This window comes from Vanessa atalanta, chromosome Z (assembly GCF_905147765.1).
Source record: "Vanessa atalanta chromosome Z, ilVanAtal1.2, whole genome shotgun sequence".
Classification (NCBI taxonomy): Eukaryota; Metazoa; Arthropoda; class Insecta; order Lepidoptera; family Nymphalidae; genus Vanessa; species Vanessa atalanta.
The window spans coordinates 471,266-492,567 of NC_061902.1; the positions used below are offsets into that span (position 1 = coordinate 471,266).

The 21,302-nt window shown below is 33.8% G+C and overlaps 1 protein-coding gene across 2 annotated transcripts in view; it reads right to left on the bottom strand.

Moving 5' to 3' along the window:
* Window positions 1-20,757, bottom strand: part of LOC125075749 (FH1/FH2 domain-containing protein 3) — a 73,596-nt gene extending 52,839 nt beyond the window's left edge. Inside the window, exons 1-4 of one of the 2 annotated variants that reach the window (XM_047687458.1) lie at window positions 20,702-20,757; window positions 4,394-4,468; window positions 952-3,980; window positions 513-546 (exon numbers count right to left, since the gene is read on the bottom strand). In XM_047687458.1, coding sequence (XP_047543414.1) covers window positions 513-546; window positions 952-3,980; window positions 4,394-4,411 — 3,081 coding nt within the window. In that variant the 5' untranslated portion in view covers window positions 4,412-4,468; window positions 20,702-20,757. The remainder of the gene's footprint in view (window positions 1-512; window positions 547-951; window positions 3,981-4,393; window positions 4,469-20,701) is intronic. The other variant, XM_047687460.1, reaches the window with a different exon arrangement.
* Between the last annotated feature and the right edge of the window lie 545 nt (window positions 20,758-21,302).

Consider the following 21,302-nt stretch of genomic DNA (forward strand, 5'->3'; position numbering starts at 1 on the left):
CGGTTCAGTGCTCCCGTCCGCGGAAGCCTTAAGGCGCTCCGTGTGAATATTAGGCACTTGTACAACCTGTTATTGCATATTTATTACTACTGCAACTACAGTTTTTGTATAAATGCACCTTCATGTCTCACACTTACCATCTGCTTTTGATATAAATGAAAAAGTTCAATACGTTTTCGAATCGAGATAAGCGAGTTCACTATAATTTTTAATAGCTCTGAATGCCTGGTGAGTTTTTATTGAGAAACTTGACCACTTCATTCTTTACAGAATAATAATGATAATTATTAAGCGTTTCTTGTTACATTTATCGTTAAGTTCAAACGGTTTGTCTGTGTATAACACGTATTATCATTTATTTGTTATACGTACTTATAAAATATAATGTACAAGTTTAAACATACTGCATCATCAGACTCTATAATCAAAATCAATGCGAACAGGATCGCGGGCATATCTCGTTTGGTTAAACACAATTTATTAAATGTAAATCAGTACTCATAAAAACATACCTGGTCCTCTTCCCGGTAGTCAATAATTTCACTTCTGTAAATAAAAGAAATAATTGTTAAAGGAAAAATTCAATAACTAAAACAGTTTAAATCCAACTTGATTAATAAATAGTTTTTATTTTGCTTTCGATAACTTGTGAAATTTATTTCGTTAACATGTGAAATTTAGTTTACATTTGAAATATAATTCTATAATTTTTATGATAATTATTTCAAGAATAATCATATTAAAATTTATTGTTCTTGACGTTATTTAGGTTACACAACGAACATTAGTCTAGATACTAAAACATAATATTGTAACGTTGCACATTTTTAATTTGAATCTAAAGTTGCAACATTATTTAGTGTGAAAATACTCATTAATGGCAATTAAGAATATCTCCTTAAATATGAACTGGAGTTCCCAATTAAAACAATATGCCGAGTATTAAATTACCTGCAACGGAGCTTCTTGATAACGGGCATTTGCGCAGTGCTGTCGTGGATCCTTACTTGGGTGGGATCTATCTCCTCGCATTCGTCATCGTCAAAAGGTATCTGACCGGTTCTGCGTGCTAATATGGAGTCCATGAATGGGCTGTAAATCTGGCCCGAAGTGCCCAATATGTCGTCGATATCCGTATAACGTGATATGTATTTCTCAGCGCCTTTTTGATACGGTAAATTGGCTGAGTCTCTTCTGTACTGTCGATTATTTTCGTAAGGCGAGTTGCGGCCTCTTCCATAATCCTCATTCGGAGTTTCTAATCCTTCCGGGCTTCTTCTGTCACCGAGTGGCTCGTCATCGGGAAGATGAAGCGGGAATGGTGGGATCTGGCTTGATGGTACATAAACCTCGACTTCTTCCGAATCTGAGGAGTCACTCTCCTGTTGTGGAGGTGGCGTTGGTAATTTTTCAATACCCTCCGGAATGTTTTTGTCACTTGATAGCCACCATGGACGTTCACCAGATTCGATGTGTCGAATTCGCCTCATTGGAAAACTTCTTTGATCGGATCCTGATTTACTTAACGTTATGCTATTTTGTGATTCTTGTTTGCTCAGCATGTTTTCATTACTAGATAGTCGCCAATCTTTTCGATCCCCAGAATCGATATGTCGCATCTTAAAGAAGTTAAATTTATCACTTTTGTCGCTGTCACTTGATGATTTTCTCGGTGGAGTTAATCGTTCGATTCCTTCTGGTATATTTGCATTACTATCTAGCCACCAAGGCTTCTCATCATCCGCAAAACTATTTAATTTGATTGGCCGCTTCGTATCCTTTGCCTCCGATGTATTTGGGTGTAATAATTGACTTTCGATTTTTTCTTCATTGGAGGTTTCTGGTCGCCGTTCTTTTTCATTGCTCTTTTTCTGATCAGAGTCCGACTCTAACCACCACGCTCTTTCTCCGGATTCAATATGTCTTATCGCTTTCAACTTCACTAAATTGTCATCATTCGAAGCTATAATGTTGCTCGTATTGTTTTTGGTTTTATGTGATCCATTTTCACTAATAATATTTATTATATCTTTATTCGTTGGTTCTACATTTGAACTGTCCAAAAGGCGATTTGTGTCGCTATTGTCTTGATGTCGAAGTTTAAATAGATTTGTGACGGGAGCTAATGCTCGTATTAAAAATGATTTGGCTTCTTCCGCACCTTCATTTTTCTGTAATTGTATTTGTTTAACTGGTTGATCTATAGGCGAATAATTTTCATTGTTTGTTTTTATACTATCACTTGATTTTAACTTTAATACTGTTTCATCTTCACTTATAGATGATTGAGTCGATAGTGTGATACTCGACTCTGGGCTATTACTTTCTCTAGATTTAGGACTTTTTAACTTTGAGCAGCCGTTGGGTAAGTTAGTAATAGAGGGTGTTTTACTTATATTCTTTGAGGGAATTTTGGTGGGATCTTTTAGTTTCTTAGTTTTTTCACCATTTTGTTCAGAGTCAGTAGAGCTTACAGATTTACTTCTCTTTTTAACTACTTTTTTCGTGGGCGCTGAATCGGAAGAAGAGTCTGTACTAGACTTACGAATTTTTATTTTTTTTATTTTACCAGTACTTTCTGATTTTGGAGGTTGAGGTGGTAAATGATGATTGTTTGTATTTAATACTTCAGGAGAAGATTCAGTTAAAGAAACTGTTGGTATTGGTGGTGGACTTATAGATTTTTGCAATTTAAGATTAACATTAACTATTATTTCCGAAGATGCACCGTCTTTATTTTGGTCATTATTAATTTCTTCGCTGTATTCTATATTATTGTTTGTCGTAGCCGTTTCTTTCTCTTTGTTCTCTGAACCAGTTGTAATAGTTTTATTTTCTATAGGTTCCTTACTTCGACTTCGGCTACTTCTATCATTATTGCAATTTTCTCGCAAATTTGAGTACTGTGTTGAATATCTCCCCGCATAACCAGTGTAACTGTTGACATTTGGAGAATAATATGTCCAATTAGTCATGCTAGTTCTACTTGTACTAGCATATCTGCTCGTCCGAGTTGGATCATCGAGCTTATCCGATTGAATTTCTTTATCTACCATTTGAGGCCTTTTTTTTAAACGAGTTGTAATTTTTTCAATAGTTTTAGCCATGTCTGCTCGTCTCATCCTCACATAAGCTGACGAACCTGGCGGTGTAGGTGAAGTATGTCGTGTTATAACCGAAATTGTTTCAATTTCATCGTTTTCTTCAACAATAAGTTCCGTGCCATTTTGATTACATCCTTTACTATGTTCTTTTCGATTTTCATTTATTTCTTCTGTAACACAACTCGATATCGTCGTTTTGTCATGATCATTTTTATTTACTTCAAAGTGACTGACAGGAGACAGTGAAGGCCTCTTAACAGGAGTCGGACTTCTTAAGTAGGTCGATGACGACAAGCGATTGGCTATAGCATATCGGTTTACCGTAACTTCTGGTTTACTGTCAACTCTAGAAGATGGTCTCGAGTAACTCGGTGTTCGCGGATAAAGTTTATAATTCGATAGACTACTGTAATTAGTAGACTTATCAGTCTTATTTGGAATGTCTTTGTCGCGATCAGCAGTACTTACGCTTTGGCTTTTTTCTTTGTAATTTTTCGCCGTTTTTCTTTCAGGACTGGTATGTCGTGAAGCTCGACTGATACTGTATTTGGAAGTCGTTGATACGGGGCTAACATCTCTACTTCGGTTCACATTTGCTGAAACTGATGGAACAGAAAGCTTAGAATAATCTTTCTTTTCGTATTTAGACGTCGTTTTCTCTGGTGTCGCAGTTTTGCTGTAGCTTGCATATCGGTTGGCGATTGTGGATATCGGTGTTTCTTCGCGTGCTGAGCGATCATTGAGTATAGGGATACTAGAAGACTTGTAAGAAGGTGTCGTTGTGTATTTGGCTGTGACGGTTGCTGGTCGGTCTGTAGATACACTGGCTGTTCTGGCCGTATCTCGATTCCTACTGTACGAAGACGATGAATCATACTGAAAAGAAAAATAACATCAAATTACGTTTTGCTCTTATGTAGTACTTCTATTTCAGCTTTGTTAAATATTATGATCTTGCACTTAAAATACACGACGAAGTCATCTTCAAATCATATTTTCAAATCCATAATCTTCATTTAACACTATCAGACATAAAGCTTTTCCTTTCACCGATTTATTAATAGCAAGAGGAATGCGCGCTCGGAGATAACATACATGAGTTTTATTGAGCCCTTCGCTCTCACAGACTGATTAATAGTAAGCCGAAGAACATCACTAGACTCATACACTTCAGTTCGTATTGTTTTTTTTTTTAATATATATATAAAAATAATTAAAAATGTTATAAGTTCATTTTCATTAAAGAAAGATTTATTATAAGTATTTTGATAACAAACGTGATCACTTACGTAATTTCTAAATGACATTTTTGATAGTTGTCACGTTGCTTCCATAAGTCTCAACGTTCGAATCCAATTAGAGTCCTGAAAATAAAACATTTTTTTTATTATTAAAATGACGATCAGCTGTACGATACGTTTATATATGAAAACATAAACTGTAAGCGTGCTATTTCATTAAAATTCGATAAAACATGTATTGAATGTTAACGAAAACGCATCCCGTATGTACGTATGGCACCTATCGACCTGTTCATGGACGTTTATCAGGTTCAGAGACCAGTCCTCGTCTGTACCACTGCGAACTGAAGATTTCTATTTATACGAAAAACGACTTGTTTTTTTTTTATTACCATGCACTACCGTTTCTTTATAGTTTTAAAATAGACATCGTTTCGATTCAATGTTTCCGTACTGACCTATATCGATAGTCAGTTCGGAGGTGATGGATGGCCAAATTTTTCCCCACAAGCGCCAGATGGTATGTACGGATTGCTGTTTACGTATTAATTGGCGCTTGATAATGAAACAGCATTCTCATTTGAGTAATCAATTGATACCGGACATACTCGGTTTGTCTGTAGATGTAACACCAATGCGCTTATTTATCGATGTTTTATTTAAAGATTGCCTATGAACAAATAGAAAATTAATTTAGAGCGTAGGTTAGTGTGGATTTCGCTCGAAATAGAAATAACAGCCGTTTGACTTTACTACTTCAAACTAGATACATTACTTTATTTTACTATGTTTACTATTAGGATTTACCAATAACTTCATGAACTTATAGTATCGTTTGCATAGAATCTTACCTAACGTGTATTATGTAAGTCTTTATTCTGAACAGTATAATATAGTATGTTGTCTCTTTCTTGCAAATATGATGTATCTTTGAACGCCAAAGACCTAATATAAAGATGAAACTAAAATTTGAAACTGTATTAAGTGATTTTTTTGGAAGGATTTAATTTTATTGTAGCAAAAATTATTATAATATATACGTCAGTATTGTTCCTTATTGGCTGCTGGTGATAAATGCACTTTGAACCGTCATGTTAGTGTTGAATTAAATGTTAAACCACCACCGATTCGAAAAGTTAATTCAACCGAAAAGAACTGTGAAAAAGCCCTCCCGGTGCGTGACCTGTATATGTAACCCAACCCAATTTGTAAAATATATTTTATAGAAACTGAGAAAAATGTAAACAATTACAAACTATTGACATACAAAAAGAAGACCCTGTAAAGGACCCGTCGGGCAAAGGCATTATTCACCGCGCTTCCACATCGCGGTTTGATGGACACATATGAGTAAAAAAAATTCCAGCGTATAAGAGATAGATATGAAAATTTCCTCACGCCGATTAAGCACCTAAAACCCAACATTCGCTTAAGGTTCACGCGTATACAAATTAAAACGAAATTTTAAATTAAAAATTCAAATTAAATTGATTAGATTAAATTTTAATGAACTCAGTTCGGGAACCTGATGGTGCGAATCCCACTAATAAGGATGTATTTTTTCATTAGAGCCGACCACTATCTCCGGTTCAAGAGTTGGTATGTGTACAGGTGTTAGGCGTCGTTACTTGATTACTGGCAACATTTACTTCTAGGGAACGTAACAAGTTTGGATTAAGTAATTATTTGTAGACTTGAATCACAAGTGGTACTGACAGCATTAGTATTAGGCTATCTAGACTTTAGACTTACGAGCCGAGCTGGCACAGTGGTTAAAGCACGAAGATATTCACCAAAGGTTTCGGGTTCAAAAACGAGCTGTTAGCTGAGTTTTCGTTTCTCTGAAATATGTTTATCTTTCATGTCGTGCTAGGTGGAAACGCACTTGGTGGTAGAGTTTTTTGCAAGCCCGATAGGTACCACACTAATTTTCGTCTGAACATCATTATTGGGTATCGTTGTGTTCCGGTTTGAAAGTTTAATTACAGTGTAACTACTGGAACAAATTATCATAGATAATAAGGTTGGTGGTACATTGATTATGTAAAGAATGGGTAATATTGCTTTCTTAATGTTTACAGGCGATGGTATCTTTACCACTGTTATTCATGTTACCATCAGATGGCCCGTCTACATACAGAAATTACCTAACAAAAATTAATCTGTTAGTAATAAGCTTCATCCAAAGTGGGACAAATTGTTACTCTACTTATTTTGTTTAGATTCAAGAATCAACATCAGATATGTTACGTGTCTGAACTAATTACGTAATTAATTTAACAGAAGAGAAGATGCGCACTATTTCTGTCACGAAACCATAATATATATTGTATAGAAATGAGAGATAAACAACAAACTATATAAAGGACGTATAGAGCTGCAATCTGCGTCCGTTCGTTAAATATTATTTGAAAAAATATATAGTATCTACAAGATATTAAACCATAACTAGCAAGATAGATTATTAGCTTTTTACAACGAATACCAACTCCTCCCTTATTTAATTATTTATTTAATTTTGTATAGAATAACAAGCGTATAACATAAAATAATAGGCGTATGTTAATCCTAGTTTTGGGTCTTTCTCATTAACGATAATATACGATAAAGTATCAACATCTTTTTTAATCTGTGACAGTATCATAATGTCTGTCATAAGGTACATAACCGCCTAATCATCTCGCGATCAAAACAAATTATACGAAAATTGCTTTGAATTTTTCCTACCAGATAATGATTTTTTTTCCGACTGAAAAAGTATTTTACACACAGACAAAGTGATTGAGTTTTAAAAGTGTAGTTTATCCCGACATTGTTACACCGGCGTGTTCGAAAGTTGGAAGAAAGAGAAAAGAGCCCAGAGGTTAGCCTTAAGGGCTCCATGACCAAGCACAGTGCGCGCCTTATTGCCTCCAAACTAAGCACGGTGCCTTATGAAAGTACTTACATAGCTTAGAACAGCCTTCTCATTTGTAAACTCGTTCATATTAAAATAGTAATTATATGTATTATTGTATTAAGCAAAGCTACCTTGTCATTATGATGTCTGATAGTTTTTTTGTGATGTGGATTGCCAACGAAGTCTACACAAAAACATTTAATCGTGATTCACACAATTTTGCTCAAATAGTCATGATTAAGGTAACAGAACGTGTATCAAGTTATAAATAACTTTAACAAAAATACTCGTACAACTATATAAAAAGGGGTTACAAGTTATGAAAGAGTTCCTGAATGATTTCTTATCTATTTCGATGTCATTTTTAATCTTATCTTAAAAACCATAAATAAATAAATTGTGTAGAAATGTTTGTTCCAATAAATCTCTTCTAATTTTAATTGAATCCAGTTTAAAGTATATCAATCGATCAGAGCAATGAAGTAGGCTTTGGTTATACTAACACAAAATTGCATTTAAATGGCATTCGTTGTCAATTTGATCGTCTGCATAGACTAAATGTTATTAACATGACTTATATCATTGTTGAATAATTTATCTGTGAATAATAATTGTCATCGACCATTAATTAATTTTATAAGTTAAAGTAGATAATATAAAAAGAAACAAAACACTCACGCCACTATTAAATCAGCCGGTTCGGAAAGTAGAATCTACCGAATAAAACCCTCGAGAAATTATACTCATTCTTCTATTCAAATGAAACAATAATAGATTCTAAAAATTTAATAGAAATTGTTTACATCAAAAATCAATGTAGCATAATTAAATTCAACAGGGTTGTTTTTATAGCAATCTTATAATATTTAATTTAAAATACATTGTTATTTTTAATGGTTTTCTGCTCGTCTAGCTGAGTCTACTCGTCAACGCACTAAATAGTTGTTCTGTTGACAAACGTCAATTCTTTGTGTTGTTGTGGTCCTTGTTATATATAATATCTTACAGCCTTTTTTGTGACGCATTAATGCAACAATGACAATTAATATAAAAAAATAGAAGACTGTTTGTTGATCCTTCAAGTAATCTCGAGGGCTTCGTATCGTATACATTTTGCATTATAAATGTTTTGGTACACGATGCATTAATTGCGTTCCTTTAGGTTGGATTGAATTTGGATTGGAGTTTGTGACAATGCCGGGCATAAGTTCAAGTTTACAACTTAGCTGTGGTTTCTGTTACTAGATCGCAGGCGTATGATTGAATACCCTTTTTTTAGCTAAGAGAAATCATATTTATACGAAAAATAAAATTATAACGTAGAAAAATATTTTTAAAAAGACTAATCTAATCTGATTTATCACAATTATTTTAGGTACCTCTATTAGGTACCCGAAGATGGGGATATACGAGAACAAAGATTGCCTAGATTAGAACACCTAGAGGAAATCTTGGTATCGGATTATGTGTTTCGTGTTGGAATCATTAATACATTTATAGGAAGCCACTTTTCATGTAGATGCCCTGTTTTTATTAACAGAGAAAGCGATAAGTCATTATAACATATTCAAAGACTTTTAAGCAGCTAGGGGATGCTGTTATTATCACTTGCTTAAGAAATCACGTAACCACAGTTAATGCCGAATCATCAACTGTTTCAAAATGACGCAAATGAATATCAGAATCAATCAGATATTTAAGAGTTTTATTAAATTTGAAGCAACAAAAACCAACCATGTATATGATTGGTGTGTTTTTAAATTTTAGACGCGGTTGAAAAATGTCCGCGGAATTATCAATAACGCGCGCGGACAGCATCATGAATTCTTCATTTTCCGCCATCTTTACTGGCTATTTTAATTGAGCCGTCAGTTCATTCTACTAACGTCTATCACATATTATTGTGTTCATACCGACTGTAATTAAGAAATATTAAATTTAGTTACAAATTTAGTAAAAATAGTAATGACAAAAATAATTAAAAATAAATCATAATTAGTAGTTGTATAATCATACAAATGAATGCTTAACTCTGATAGGCCACTTGTACAATAAACGTATCGTTGAGTGTTCTCTGGACCCGATGTTAGGAAACACGTTATTTGGCAACTTCTGCGCAGGCGCACAGTGAACGACCGCGTGTCACACCTGAACTCTACACGGAAGGTTTATCTATGAATCATAATTGCGTTTAGTTCGTTGGCTTGGATAGATTCCGTCCAGACTTCTCAGACGGTTAATTTTAAATCGGAAATGGGGGGATTGATTCTCATTCGTCATTAGACTCGGGGAAAAATGGACTAATTGCGTTTTTGATTTATCTGATGTACGATAAGAAGGTAACCATAATAACTATAAATCTTATTGCTGCATTGTTTGTTTTACGGTACTATTTGTATTATTCATTCTTCGAAATATTTGGGAAAACTGCAACTATGAAATGCTTTTCGTTTTCGGCTTGGGTATTCGAACGGACTTGTAGTTTACGGTATACAATTCATCAATTACATGCGTTAATAAAACTATAACATTTACAGCACTATACGTAAGTAAATATTTTTCATGTTTATTAATGAATAATTTGTTAGTTGTCCCCACAATAAACAAAAATCTATAAGCAATATTTGTTTAATGAACCTTTGAGACATATGAACTATTACAACGACAACGCGTTCATCCTGCAGATGTTACGTCTCTTGTGCCTATAATTACACTGTCTCACTTTGAATAATAATTTTAACATTGACCTTTAATAAAACGACATTATACGTACCTCGTTTTTCCTCCATATAATTCGAAACGGGTCCGATACAATAACATAGAGTCGGTAGGATTTATTTACGTCGAAAGTACATCACGAAAATAATTGGCCTACTCCCGGTAAGTGTCAAAGACTCGGGTTCAGTGCGTCGGGTTGTTGGCTCTCCTGAAATGAGGACGGTTCGCTTCCCGCGTCGCGACCGCCCCGTTGCCGGCTGCCAGTTCTTATTGTAACCCAATCTATGATTCTAGTGACGTATTTATTCTATCCTATTGATTGCTGATTTATGTGACATTCTTATTATTTTACATAATTGTAAGTAAAAATGGGGAGATCTCGCCTAGCCTAGACTAAATCTGTCCTAAATTTGAGTTCTTTAAAGCATCGGTAGAAGTTTCAGAAAGAAATGAAGTGATAAGTAATGTATGATTTTAAATCAAATTTTCAATTAGTATGATCTATATTTAATTATCGTGATCATTAAACTAACTTTCTCTCTCGTAATTACAATTTTTCCTAATTGGAAAAAAATCGTTTATATTGTCTCTATCATTAATTCTTTAAAATCTTATTAATTATGTATTGTTGAGGTTTTTAGAAATGCCATTTATATTAAATACAGTATATATTAAAAGGAATAAAATAAACATTCACTTAAATAATTACTTATAAATTAGTGTTATCAATTTACTAAGAAAATGATAGCTCCTGTTTCTTCGGATTACGTAACCTATTTTTGCAAGAATAGTCTTTTGAATAAATGACAGTATTGAAATTGTTCACTTTTTTCGTACAATATACAAATATAAATTTAAAAAAACTATCGAAATACAAACGCAAATGATTTATTTCTATGTTACGTTTGAAACATTGATTCGTGACGTCAAAACTCAACAAAAAAATAGTACGGTGTACTCACTCACTACCGGAAGTGCTAAAGTTATTCGTGTTTTAAAAATAGATGTGACTACGTGAATACTTTGTTCTAAATAACCATTAAACTCGAGGAAATCTTTTACTTCCTAAAATAATCATGGGCATGGAACTTTTGACTTATTTTTATAGACCATATTCTTTATAATTGTAGACCTATTTAACACTCACCTGAAGAATCCTAAATAAATGTAGATATAGCCTACATTTGTCTTTCAATTCTCCAGCTTCTATATTATATTAAAGCATAGAGTTCACCCTACTTCAATGCACGTTGATCTTGAAAATTGGATAAATTCTTTGTTGTTAGATAATGTCGTAAACGGACACAAGTTTAGGTTATAATTCGTGATTCGCTTTGCATGGATTACAATGTAACATTGACGTATCGAGTAAGAATCAAATGGTCGCTGCGATTTTTATTAAATATTTAAATTATACGAGAGAACAAAGATTGCGTAAGATAATTTATTTGGTTTGTGTAAGTTTTATACGTATTAGATTGAAATGGACTTTAAAACGTGCTCCGATATCGGCGGACATTTTAAGTGGCATCGATTCAAGTGGCCTACTTCAGTATTTACGAATTTATGAGAATGCACTTCACGAAATAATATTAGCAGTTACAAGCTGTAATCGAAGTCATGTTACCTAGAGCCTAAATAGTTGCCGTGTTCGATTCTGTCACCAAATAAATACTCAGGAGTGTATATTATATACTGGGATGAGTAGTTTAAAGCATATTACAGACTTGGGCTTACAACGCATAGAGATAAAGAGAATCGAATTGGGATGCAATGAGGTATTGCTGCTAGCATTCAAGCCGTCATTCCACGTGGTTGTATTTTTTATTTGTATATACTTATTTAGGACCTTTCTTATATATGTTTTACGTAAACTTATGTATATCTTACATACAAAAAAAAAACATAGACTCAAGTTCGATCCGATCTATGGTTTCAATTGGAAATTGTAGATTGTGTTGTTATATGCATGTCATCTGTATGCATTAGGAAATTTATTTTGTTATTAATAAAATATGTTCTTTTGTTGAAAATATTATCTAATAAGGCTTATTATATAGTGCAATAATATACAGATGATAAGAAAGAGTGGAGGTCGTAAGACATATAAATTCAATTTTATCTAAGTATTTGTTACATTTGAACAGAAGAGAGTATACAATTTCTTGACGGTGTTATTCAGTAGATTCTACGTTTCGAACCGGCGGTGTTAACATAAAGACGACGATTTAAAAGTACCGTGAGTGTTTTATTTCTGTATGTTATATACTTTAATTTATATGATGATAATTGTATTCAAAATTACTTAAGTCATGTTAATAAATAAATCCCATATTGAAGTAATTTAGACATTACCCTTTTCTGTAATGGTGTATCCGTTATTGTGCTTTAAGATCAGATATAATGTTTGGATAATTATATAAACAAAGTTACTAGTTAACTAAGTTGTTTGTAAGTTGGTCTTCAGTCGAGACCTTGGTGTAAGCATTATCGAGTTACACATTTGTTTGTAGTTTCGTCTAAACTGGGCAAACCCCGGCAGCAGAGAAAATGTTTACGAATACTCTAATAATAAAACTTTTAGCGTGTAAATTCAAAATATTGTGTTTGTATGACAAACAATATTTAACACTATTAGACGAATGACCCCGTTGGCACAGTTTTGTCTATGCATCTGCCAAGTCGCCTGTGGGTTCGACTCCCTTGTGTTTAGGTTTTCTAAAAGGTTATTCCGGTTCATCCGGATGATTGTCTGCAAGTGGATCACTATTATATTTTTAGTTTGTCACTTTGTTACGCAATCTCCGTGTATTATTAATTATAGATCAGTATTCGTTTTTGACTAGACACAGAGAGATAAAAAAAATCTACATCTCGAGAGGTCTTTATCCCATTTGATTGTGGACCCAGTCAATAAATAACTCCGATTTATGCTTAGAATATTAACTATTGCCAAGCCATATTTCATCAATAGCAAAGAAAAACAACAATTTTTATTTAAAAAAAATATATACGTTGTTGTTTTGAACGTTGTAGAACCAAAACTTCGATAAAAAGTTAAGTTAAAATCCATGTTTTGATTCAAAATTAGCTTTACCTCTTTCTAAAGTTAACAACAAGTTTCAGTTTAAAATAAAATAAAACATTGTAGGTTTATTGCGAGGGACCGGCCGGAGTCTATTTGCAGCGGTTTCCACTATGAATGCTGCATTAAGCGAGACAGCGCTTAGACAAAGATGGAAGCTGCAAAAATACAATGTGAGCATAAATAAGTTCGATGTCATGACTTCTTCCTTTTGCTCTGAAAATGCATGTTCGAAATGCATTTCGAGAGGCTGCCTGACAGAGATGACGGGGGCGCTGCGTACGCGCACCGAAAGACGATATTAATAATTATCATTTTTGTGTGCGTACACGCAGACGTGCGACATCTAGACGGTGTTGGTGTAAGTGTAATATATTGTGAACGGCGATGTTTAAAAATAGCGAATGCAGCACCGATGCGATGGGATATCCTGACAAATTATTTTTATATATCCACGGTCTCTATATCCGTTGGGAGCAGTTTATTAATTGCTAGTGCTCGTCTTACTTATTTATAAACTTTCTGGGAATATATATATTTGATTGTTGAACTTTAAACGAGCTGGAATCAACAATCAATAGCAATGTATTACGGCGGTATGTTAAATTTAACTATAACAGAACTTATTTTAACAACGGAGACATAAACGTAATAAAAAAGTTAAGAGTTCATAATCGACGCGACACCGAATCCCGTATAATGCTTGCCTACACCAAGGCTGGACCTGTCCGATCGTACAATTGGAAACCTTTTTTTGTTAGTCCTCTCAATTAGACGCAGGCTGTGGTCATGGCATGCGAGAGGGACCCATTTTATTAAAAAAAATCCTTGGCCACGCAAATGTGTCTGAGTCTTAATTAAGGTTTGTAACCATACTAACGAAGCGCTTTTTTATTTAACATATATAGACTGACGGGTAAATGGGCCGCTTGATTGTAAGTAGTTACCACCGACCATAGACATTGATGCTGTAAATTAAATATTCATTTTATTAACGATGTAATGGAAATACCAATGCGTCGAAAACCTACATAACGCCCCTCGTGTCTATAATTGAACTCGTTTACTCACCCTTCGAACCGGAACACGATAATACTTGATGTGTTTGACGGTAGACTATGTTACCTACCCTATTGGATAAAGCTTAGCTTTAGCTTCTACAAACTCCTACCGCCCAGACTATATAGCTTAAACTAGCGCTATCGTGCTAGTCGTAAATATTAATAAGAATAGCCGGTACGGAAAGCCGGGTAGTATCAAAATTGATAACGGACGGAGGGCATGATGGCATAAAGCAGCGTCCTGCCGATTTCGATCACGTCATAGAATCCGGTCTCACTCAGAAGTCTACCCTCCTCACCCAAAAATATTCGGTAGACAATTACAAAGGTACTTTCGTTTTGATTCATTGAGCGTGACAACTATTAAGCCGAACTTTTAGAATATATATATAGAATAAATAAAAATCCTTGTAGGCTCTTTCTAACATAGTTCAACTTCTTAACTACGGCTTGAAGTGCGTAATTACGAGAAACAATCTGAGACTCCACAATGACAGGATACACAGTGCTAATGTATAATGAGGGATACCCGACTAGTTATCATCAGGTGGAACACCGATGGCTTGTGTGTCCATTCGCTTCTTCAGTATGACTCCCCAGATGATATTTATAAAATAATCTTCATCTCTAATTCAGTTCAGTTCTCAGTAAGTGAGTATAAACAATAATACTCGCAGTTAATTTAATTTCGTAATGAAACAAATAACATCTTGTTAGCCTCGCTCGTGTTTTGAGTGAAATAGTTAGTACTTGCTGTAAATATAGTGGATTGTTTGTTTTCCACAAAACGATCGTGAGAATAGTGATCCTTATATCTTTATGCATAAGAGCCGTTTTACTAAAATACAATTAAGATTTTCCTAAACTCCTGACCACGGAAATGAATAGGTAATTTAACAAATTAAACGGTCTTTGTTGGTTGAAATTGTGAATCGAATGTTTTATGTTATAACGTTTTGTCAAAATATATTCTAATGGATGTAGTCATACACTTTATTTGCCCAGACTTTGCTCGGCCTATTTATAATTGTAATTACTCACTTTACTATAGACAAAGCTTTTGTATAGATTTTAAATTGTCTAAGCGTTTGTTGGAATAAGTTACTAATTATTTTGATTCCTACGAGTATACCTATGCTTGAGAAGAGTTTATAGATAGATACAAGAATTTAATTAATTTTATATCGGAAATAATGTGCACATATATATATATATGTGTGTGTGTTTCGTTTGTTTTAATGTACAAAATATAAAACCTGAAATGGCTCAGGAAATAGAACAAGACAAACTCAAACAAAGATCGCGGATTTTCATAGACAAGCACCGGAGTTCATGTGCCTAATTTGTCTGATAATTTCATCCCGTGCTCGATAGTGTATCGTAAGGTAACTTGCATCCTTCCGATGAAATTATGCCTCATGTTTACTGATACTGGTTGGTGAATTGCGCTCTACTTTCTTCTCTAAAGCAAGGCTTGTGACCAGAAGTATAGACGAAGTTTAAATTTGAAATCAGAATTTTAGTTAGTAGTGTCCTCGTCCTTTTCATATCAAGCGCCCTTGTTTTATGATACTAGAAAAATACAATACTTCAGACTAATATTATCTGGCTATACTAATATATAGTATTTAAAATAATATGTTGAAATCATAAAAGGATTCTAACAAACTTTTGTATCTATACGTCCAGTCTATGGATAATACAAATATTTTAAAATTTAGTTTAGTTCAAGTTTCGACAACATTTTGCATCTATAAATTTTGGCAAACTTGCGCCGCCTCCGACAATAGATCTTACTGTATAATCCATATAACATCGTTTAACCGCGTCTCATTATAATCGCTGAATACATTTACAATCAGTCACTTATAAAGATCTTCGTTTTCAACAGTATTCCAATTTTGAAAGCAATCCTTTGAAACAGTGACTCGACCAACAGAACGATCTGTGTTTTTAATAAAGTCGAAAACTCCGTGTCCTCCATAAATAAAAGCTTCATTTGTCGATGTTAATAATGTCAGTTTTTCCCACTGCTGACCAAGACTTTCAAGAGATGTATTTCTTGCTTAACTATTTTACAGTCGACGAACTTTTCAGCACTTTACAATTGATACAATTGATTTAAATTAACTTTTATTTATATATATTATATGTATATATAGTAAAGCTGTAATTGTACTGTGTCTGTGTTCATGTTTCATAAAATGAATGATTTTTTTTTTAAATATTTTAAAGAATAAATTAAGTAGTCACGTATACCAGGAATTAGGATTCTGTGAAAACCACTCACGTTTAGAACGAGTGGACGAGAAGTATGACTCAAAAATTTTAAATTCATATTTTTAACAAATTTTCGTGTATCTACTGGCGAACATATACACGTAAAAAAATACAGTAAAAATGCATAAAAAGAATAAACCGATGTCGTACAATTACATTTTACTGTGAACTTGACATAGATCCCGGCGCTGTTCCCTGCCAACTCGCTTTATTTATGAATTTCAAATACAAAAGAACATGCGATAAAATCGGAAAGTTTATTTCGAATAACTCGCGCGTCTCCGGCAGATCGGATCGAGATTTCATTGAACACGTGCACAAATGTGCATGTTTATTTATGTCATATTGGTAGTGATATATGGGCCATCTGATGGTAAGTGGTCACCACTGCCCATAGACATTGGTACAGAGAGAAAAATCGAACATCAAAGCCCCACCAACCGTAGTAACAAAGATATTGTTATCCCGGTTACACTGGTTAACTCACCCTTCAAACTGGAAACAAACATACTAAGTATAGCTGTTTAACGGTAGAGAATGGTTAGTACCTACCTAGAGATGCTTGCGCAAAGTCCAACCGCCAAGTGTAATAGTACTTGTTTTATTGCTGGCATGCAAAAAGCCCCATCACCATGAAACTACTACTAAGTTTTACTATTTGAAACAATGAAAAATGCGACATCCTACAGAGGATACAAGAGAGCCGTTAATATCTGTATGTACAGGAACTCAAATCGCGAGATCTCTGATACGTTAAATATTAAAAGTTTTGATTCTCAATCATATTAATTTATTAATGAGTACCATTAGACTATCTGGTATATTCTGTTATGCCACCGTAGAACACAATAATAAAATATCTGAATATAATAATTATAAATTCTATAAAATAATCGTATCAAAATGGCGTATCACGCGTTGTCAACATTTCATGAGTGAGATACGAAGAGAATTCATACAGAATCGCACCGCTGTATGAAATATTATTTATGCTCAGATTATATTTAGGACGGTAGTTAATTTTTTTTAGATATTCACGTTTAATCGTACCGAGACGCGGGCGTATCAACCAATAAACAAGAATAAAGTTATTGTATGTATGTATATTTTTACTAATAATTGAAAAAATGATTGACTCAATCCTATATCAAAAGAAGGTTCTACAGGTACGTATACCTACGCTACAGGGATTTTCCTTCAAACGTGTCCAATCGCGCTTCCGTCTATTTTAAGAGCAAATTAATATAGATATACCTATTGTAAGTGTGTATTGAAAGTAAGCTAATTCTTAGAGTTGGTCGTCAAAACTAAAGGGTAGCTTATTCTCTTTATTTTGGAGTCGTCATCGTACGGAGTTGTATTACCTACAGAACGACCACTGACAAAAAACTCTTGTACTCTTTTCCAACATTTGAAATATAATATTAAACAAATATAATGGAATCGTCGTGAATAATATTCGGTATAAAGGCTTCGCTGGGTGTTGTAGATTCCCAAGAGATCATAATATTGGTAACCCACAGTAAAATCGTTGTTTTTGTATGATTTTGCCGAAAATAGAAACAGTTCATAATTCTAAGGTACCAGATGGGATATTCTGCGTTTTTGTAACACATGAGGTTAAGAGCTTATCATCTTGTATAATCAACATAATATGCTAATGGCATTTTATGTGGTACAGCCGATTTTTGGCCATTGTGGTCTATCTGAAGGGCCAACTGCCAACTGCTAAGATGTTAATCATTAATCATTCTATATAATTGTAAATAATATTTGATAAATAATCAGCTGAATATTACACAAATTTATTAACAAGACGAATGTCTCCTCAGTCTTTGTCACCAGATTTGTTTAGACGGAGAAGGTTTGATGTTGGACTAACATGATGGATTTTAGTTTTGTTGGTAAATTTGGTGGTATTTTGTTGGACTTTTTGCAAGTCCGTCTGGGTAGACACCACCCACTCATTAGATTTTCTACCGCCAAAGTATTGTTGTGTTCCAGTTTGAAGGGTAAGCGAACCAGTGTTACTACAGGCGCAAAGAACAAAAACACGTTGTTCCCAAGGTTAGGGACGCATTGGCGTTGTAAGGAATGGTTAATATTTCTTACAGTACAACAACGCCTATGGGCGGTGGTGACCACTCAACATCATCTCTACATTAAAATGTGTCATTTGTTGTATTAAGTTTGATTTACGATAGTATCGATAAAAAAGAGTGTGAAAAGTAAATTTCTGTATAGTACGATTATTATAAATAATTATGTTTCATTATACGCCATTTAGAAATGTTTACTCTAGTCTTACATAGGAAGGTAATCTTCAAATTAGGCCAATTGGTTCCACTTTCATCGTCCTCATAGAAGACTTAAATAGAGTTCTTCAATAGACTTCAATAAAAATTCATTTAATTAAATAAAGCTTGTATAAGAAATTGATCAATCGCGTAAGTTCTATTGAAACTCCTCGCAGCGGTTTCTGAGTAATTTGCGCAAATAAGTTTTTGTATTCTCTGCTTTCGTATCATTAATAAATTTAACCCTTACAGTTTTAATTTTATGTGTATAGATTACGAGTTTAAGTGTTTTCGTCTCTTAATGAGGACTGTTCGGAGATAATGGATTTTAAAAATTAAGGCCAAGTAAAAGTAGGTTACACAACAAGAACTTCAAACAATGTAATAAATACAAAATAATCTATTGAGCATACAATGTGTGAAATACGTTTACGTCTAGCCTTAGATCTTTTATCCGCTCATGCTGAAATGGGCCTGGTATGTCTTTTATAATAGTAAAGGACCATACTTGTCCAACAACTGAACAAAGATACGCTGCTGCAATGGGTGAACAGAAATGTTAGCATTAGACAAATTATTAATTCAAATTAAGCACAAGTAATGTCTATGATGCTCGCCCAGATCTGACCCCGCAATTTTTATCTAAGATTCACGTGTCTTATCCGCGAAGCCTTCCAGGTTCTTCATTAGAATGCCTGTTACTAATTAGAATACACTTCAAACTGAACAAAGCGGTGCCGTAGCGAGGGATTCGTAGAAGCGGCTCAAGAAATTCGATGACGTTTAGACAAGAAATTTAAATGGCGGAAGTTTTTAAGGTTCACTAACACTCATGTTCCATCCATATCTCCTCCTGTCTCCAGATATTCCACATTCATAGTTACGTTTGCCTTAAATCAATCTGCAAGGTTTTATTTCAACTAATTTTTAATATATTTTTTTTTATATTCTTATCAATAAAATTTCGGATGATATTTATAATATTTCTGAGTTTGTTTATTTCAAAAATTGATTTTTTAAGTTATTGATAATATTTCTTTAGACCTAGAAATCTATTCAATTAACTAATGTAAATTCTGTCGCACATTTTTTTAATCAAATATTTTCTTAGAAATCGGTGAACAATATCAATCAGAATTATTCCGACAGAGTTTCCGAGGTGACCATGCGCCTGTGCCTAAAACAAAGGCCAGGGTTCGCAAATACTATAAACTTTCGTGGTAAAGAACAAAATTCATAGCTACCACACGAGAGCCGAACTCACGGTAATTGTTGTGTTGTTTCAATGTACATACCGTTTAATAGTTATCAAACGTATGGTTTTCTCACTAGTTCTCACAAGTTCAAGTACTTCATAAGAACAATTAATGTATAATTTTTAACTTTGTAGTTATATCCATAGCTGGCCGCTCAAACCACATTAAATAGGTAGTGGTGCTCGTATAAATCAATCCATTTCATAAACAATTAAAATAAATGACAAAATTAAAATAGCAACCGCGTTTAAAAAGAAAATGTTACAAAATATTAAACTTCAACAAAAAATGTGTTGTTTTATGCCGAGAGCCTGGTAAATAGATTGATCCGCTTCGCTAAGAGCACACGTATCAACAAAACTAAACACACAAACTATTGTAAATATTTCGAGAGTAATTAATTTCATGTCGCTAATAACAAATCGTTAATAATTAATTAACAAAATATAAAAAAATAAACTGTTCGCTGAGCTTCAACTAAGTGTATCTGAGGTAGTCAAATGGAATATGCTTAATTATTTATATAATATCTATTTAGAAAGATCTCAAAACCGCAAAGCCAGCACAAAATACCGTTTTGGTTAATTACACTTCAGCAGGCGAGGCGACATGCACCCGACATAGTGCAGTACGAAAATAAACACGAACGATCACTCAGACTCATAAAGATTCAACGAAATTTGATTGCTTTATGTGATTGCGGTTGTTATTTTATATAAATATGTATTAAATCGTGTAAAAATGTGAGATTATAACTGACCTGTTTTTATACGTGATGCGCGTGCGATGCAGGGCGGGCGGCCGGCGACTGGGCGGGCGGCGGCTGCACGCGCGCGTCTCGTCGCTGAATACGTTTATAGTCTGTGCGACGGGACCGACACGATATAGAAGAATATCGTTTTATGTAAATTTTGCCATAATTAGTCTTATAATGATCTAATTTCTAATGGAAGCAATAAACAAAATATGTGTTGGACATTTTGTATTATCGATATCGGTGTCGATTACCAAAAATTACCTCTAAGTGATTAGTGTGTTTTTCTAATAATTATTTTTATAATTATTCACATGATCAGGTAGCCGATATTATGCAAGGAAAACTATTTTAATAATATTAATGTTCTTTTTGGCGGTCTAGTTTCAAGAAGTCGTTTGGTTCAACTGACATTAACAAGAACATGACAGCATAGTGAATTACATTTAAAATAGTCCCAATTAAACGATACATAATATATAATTCATATTAATGTTCTTATGAATATAACCAATCCAATATATATATATTATATTTTAGCATTTAATATTATTCTTACAGCGTTTCAGTTTAAATTCAGTTAAAAATATATATTATGTATATAAAA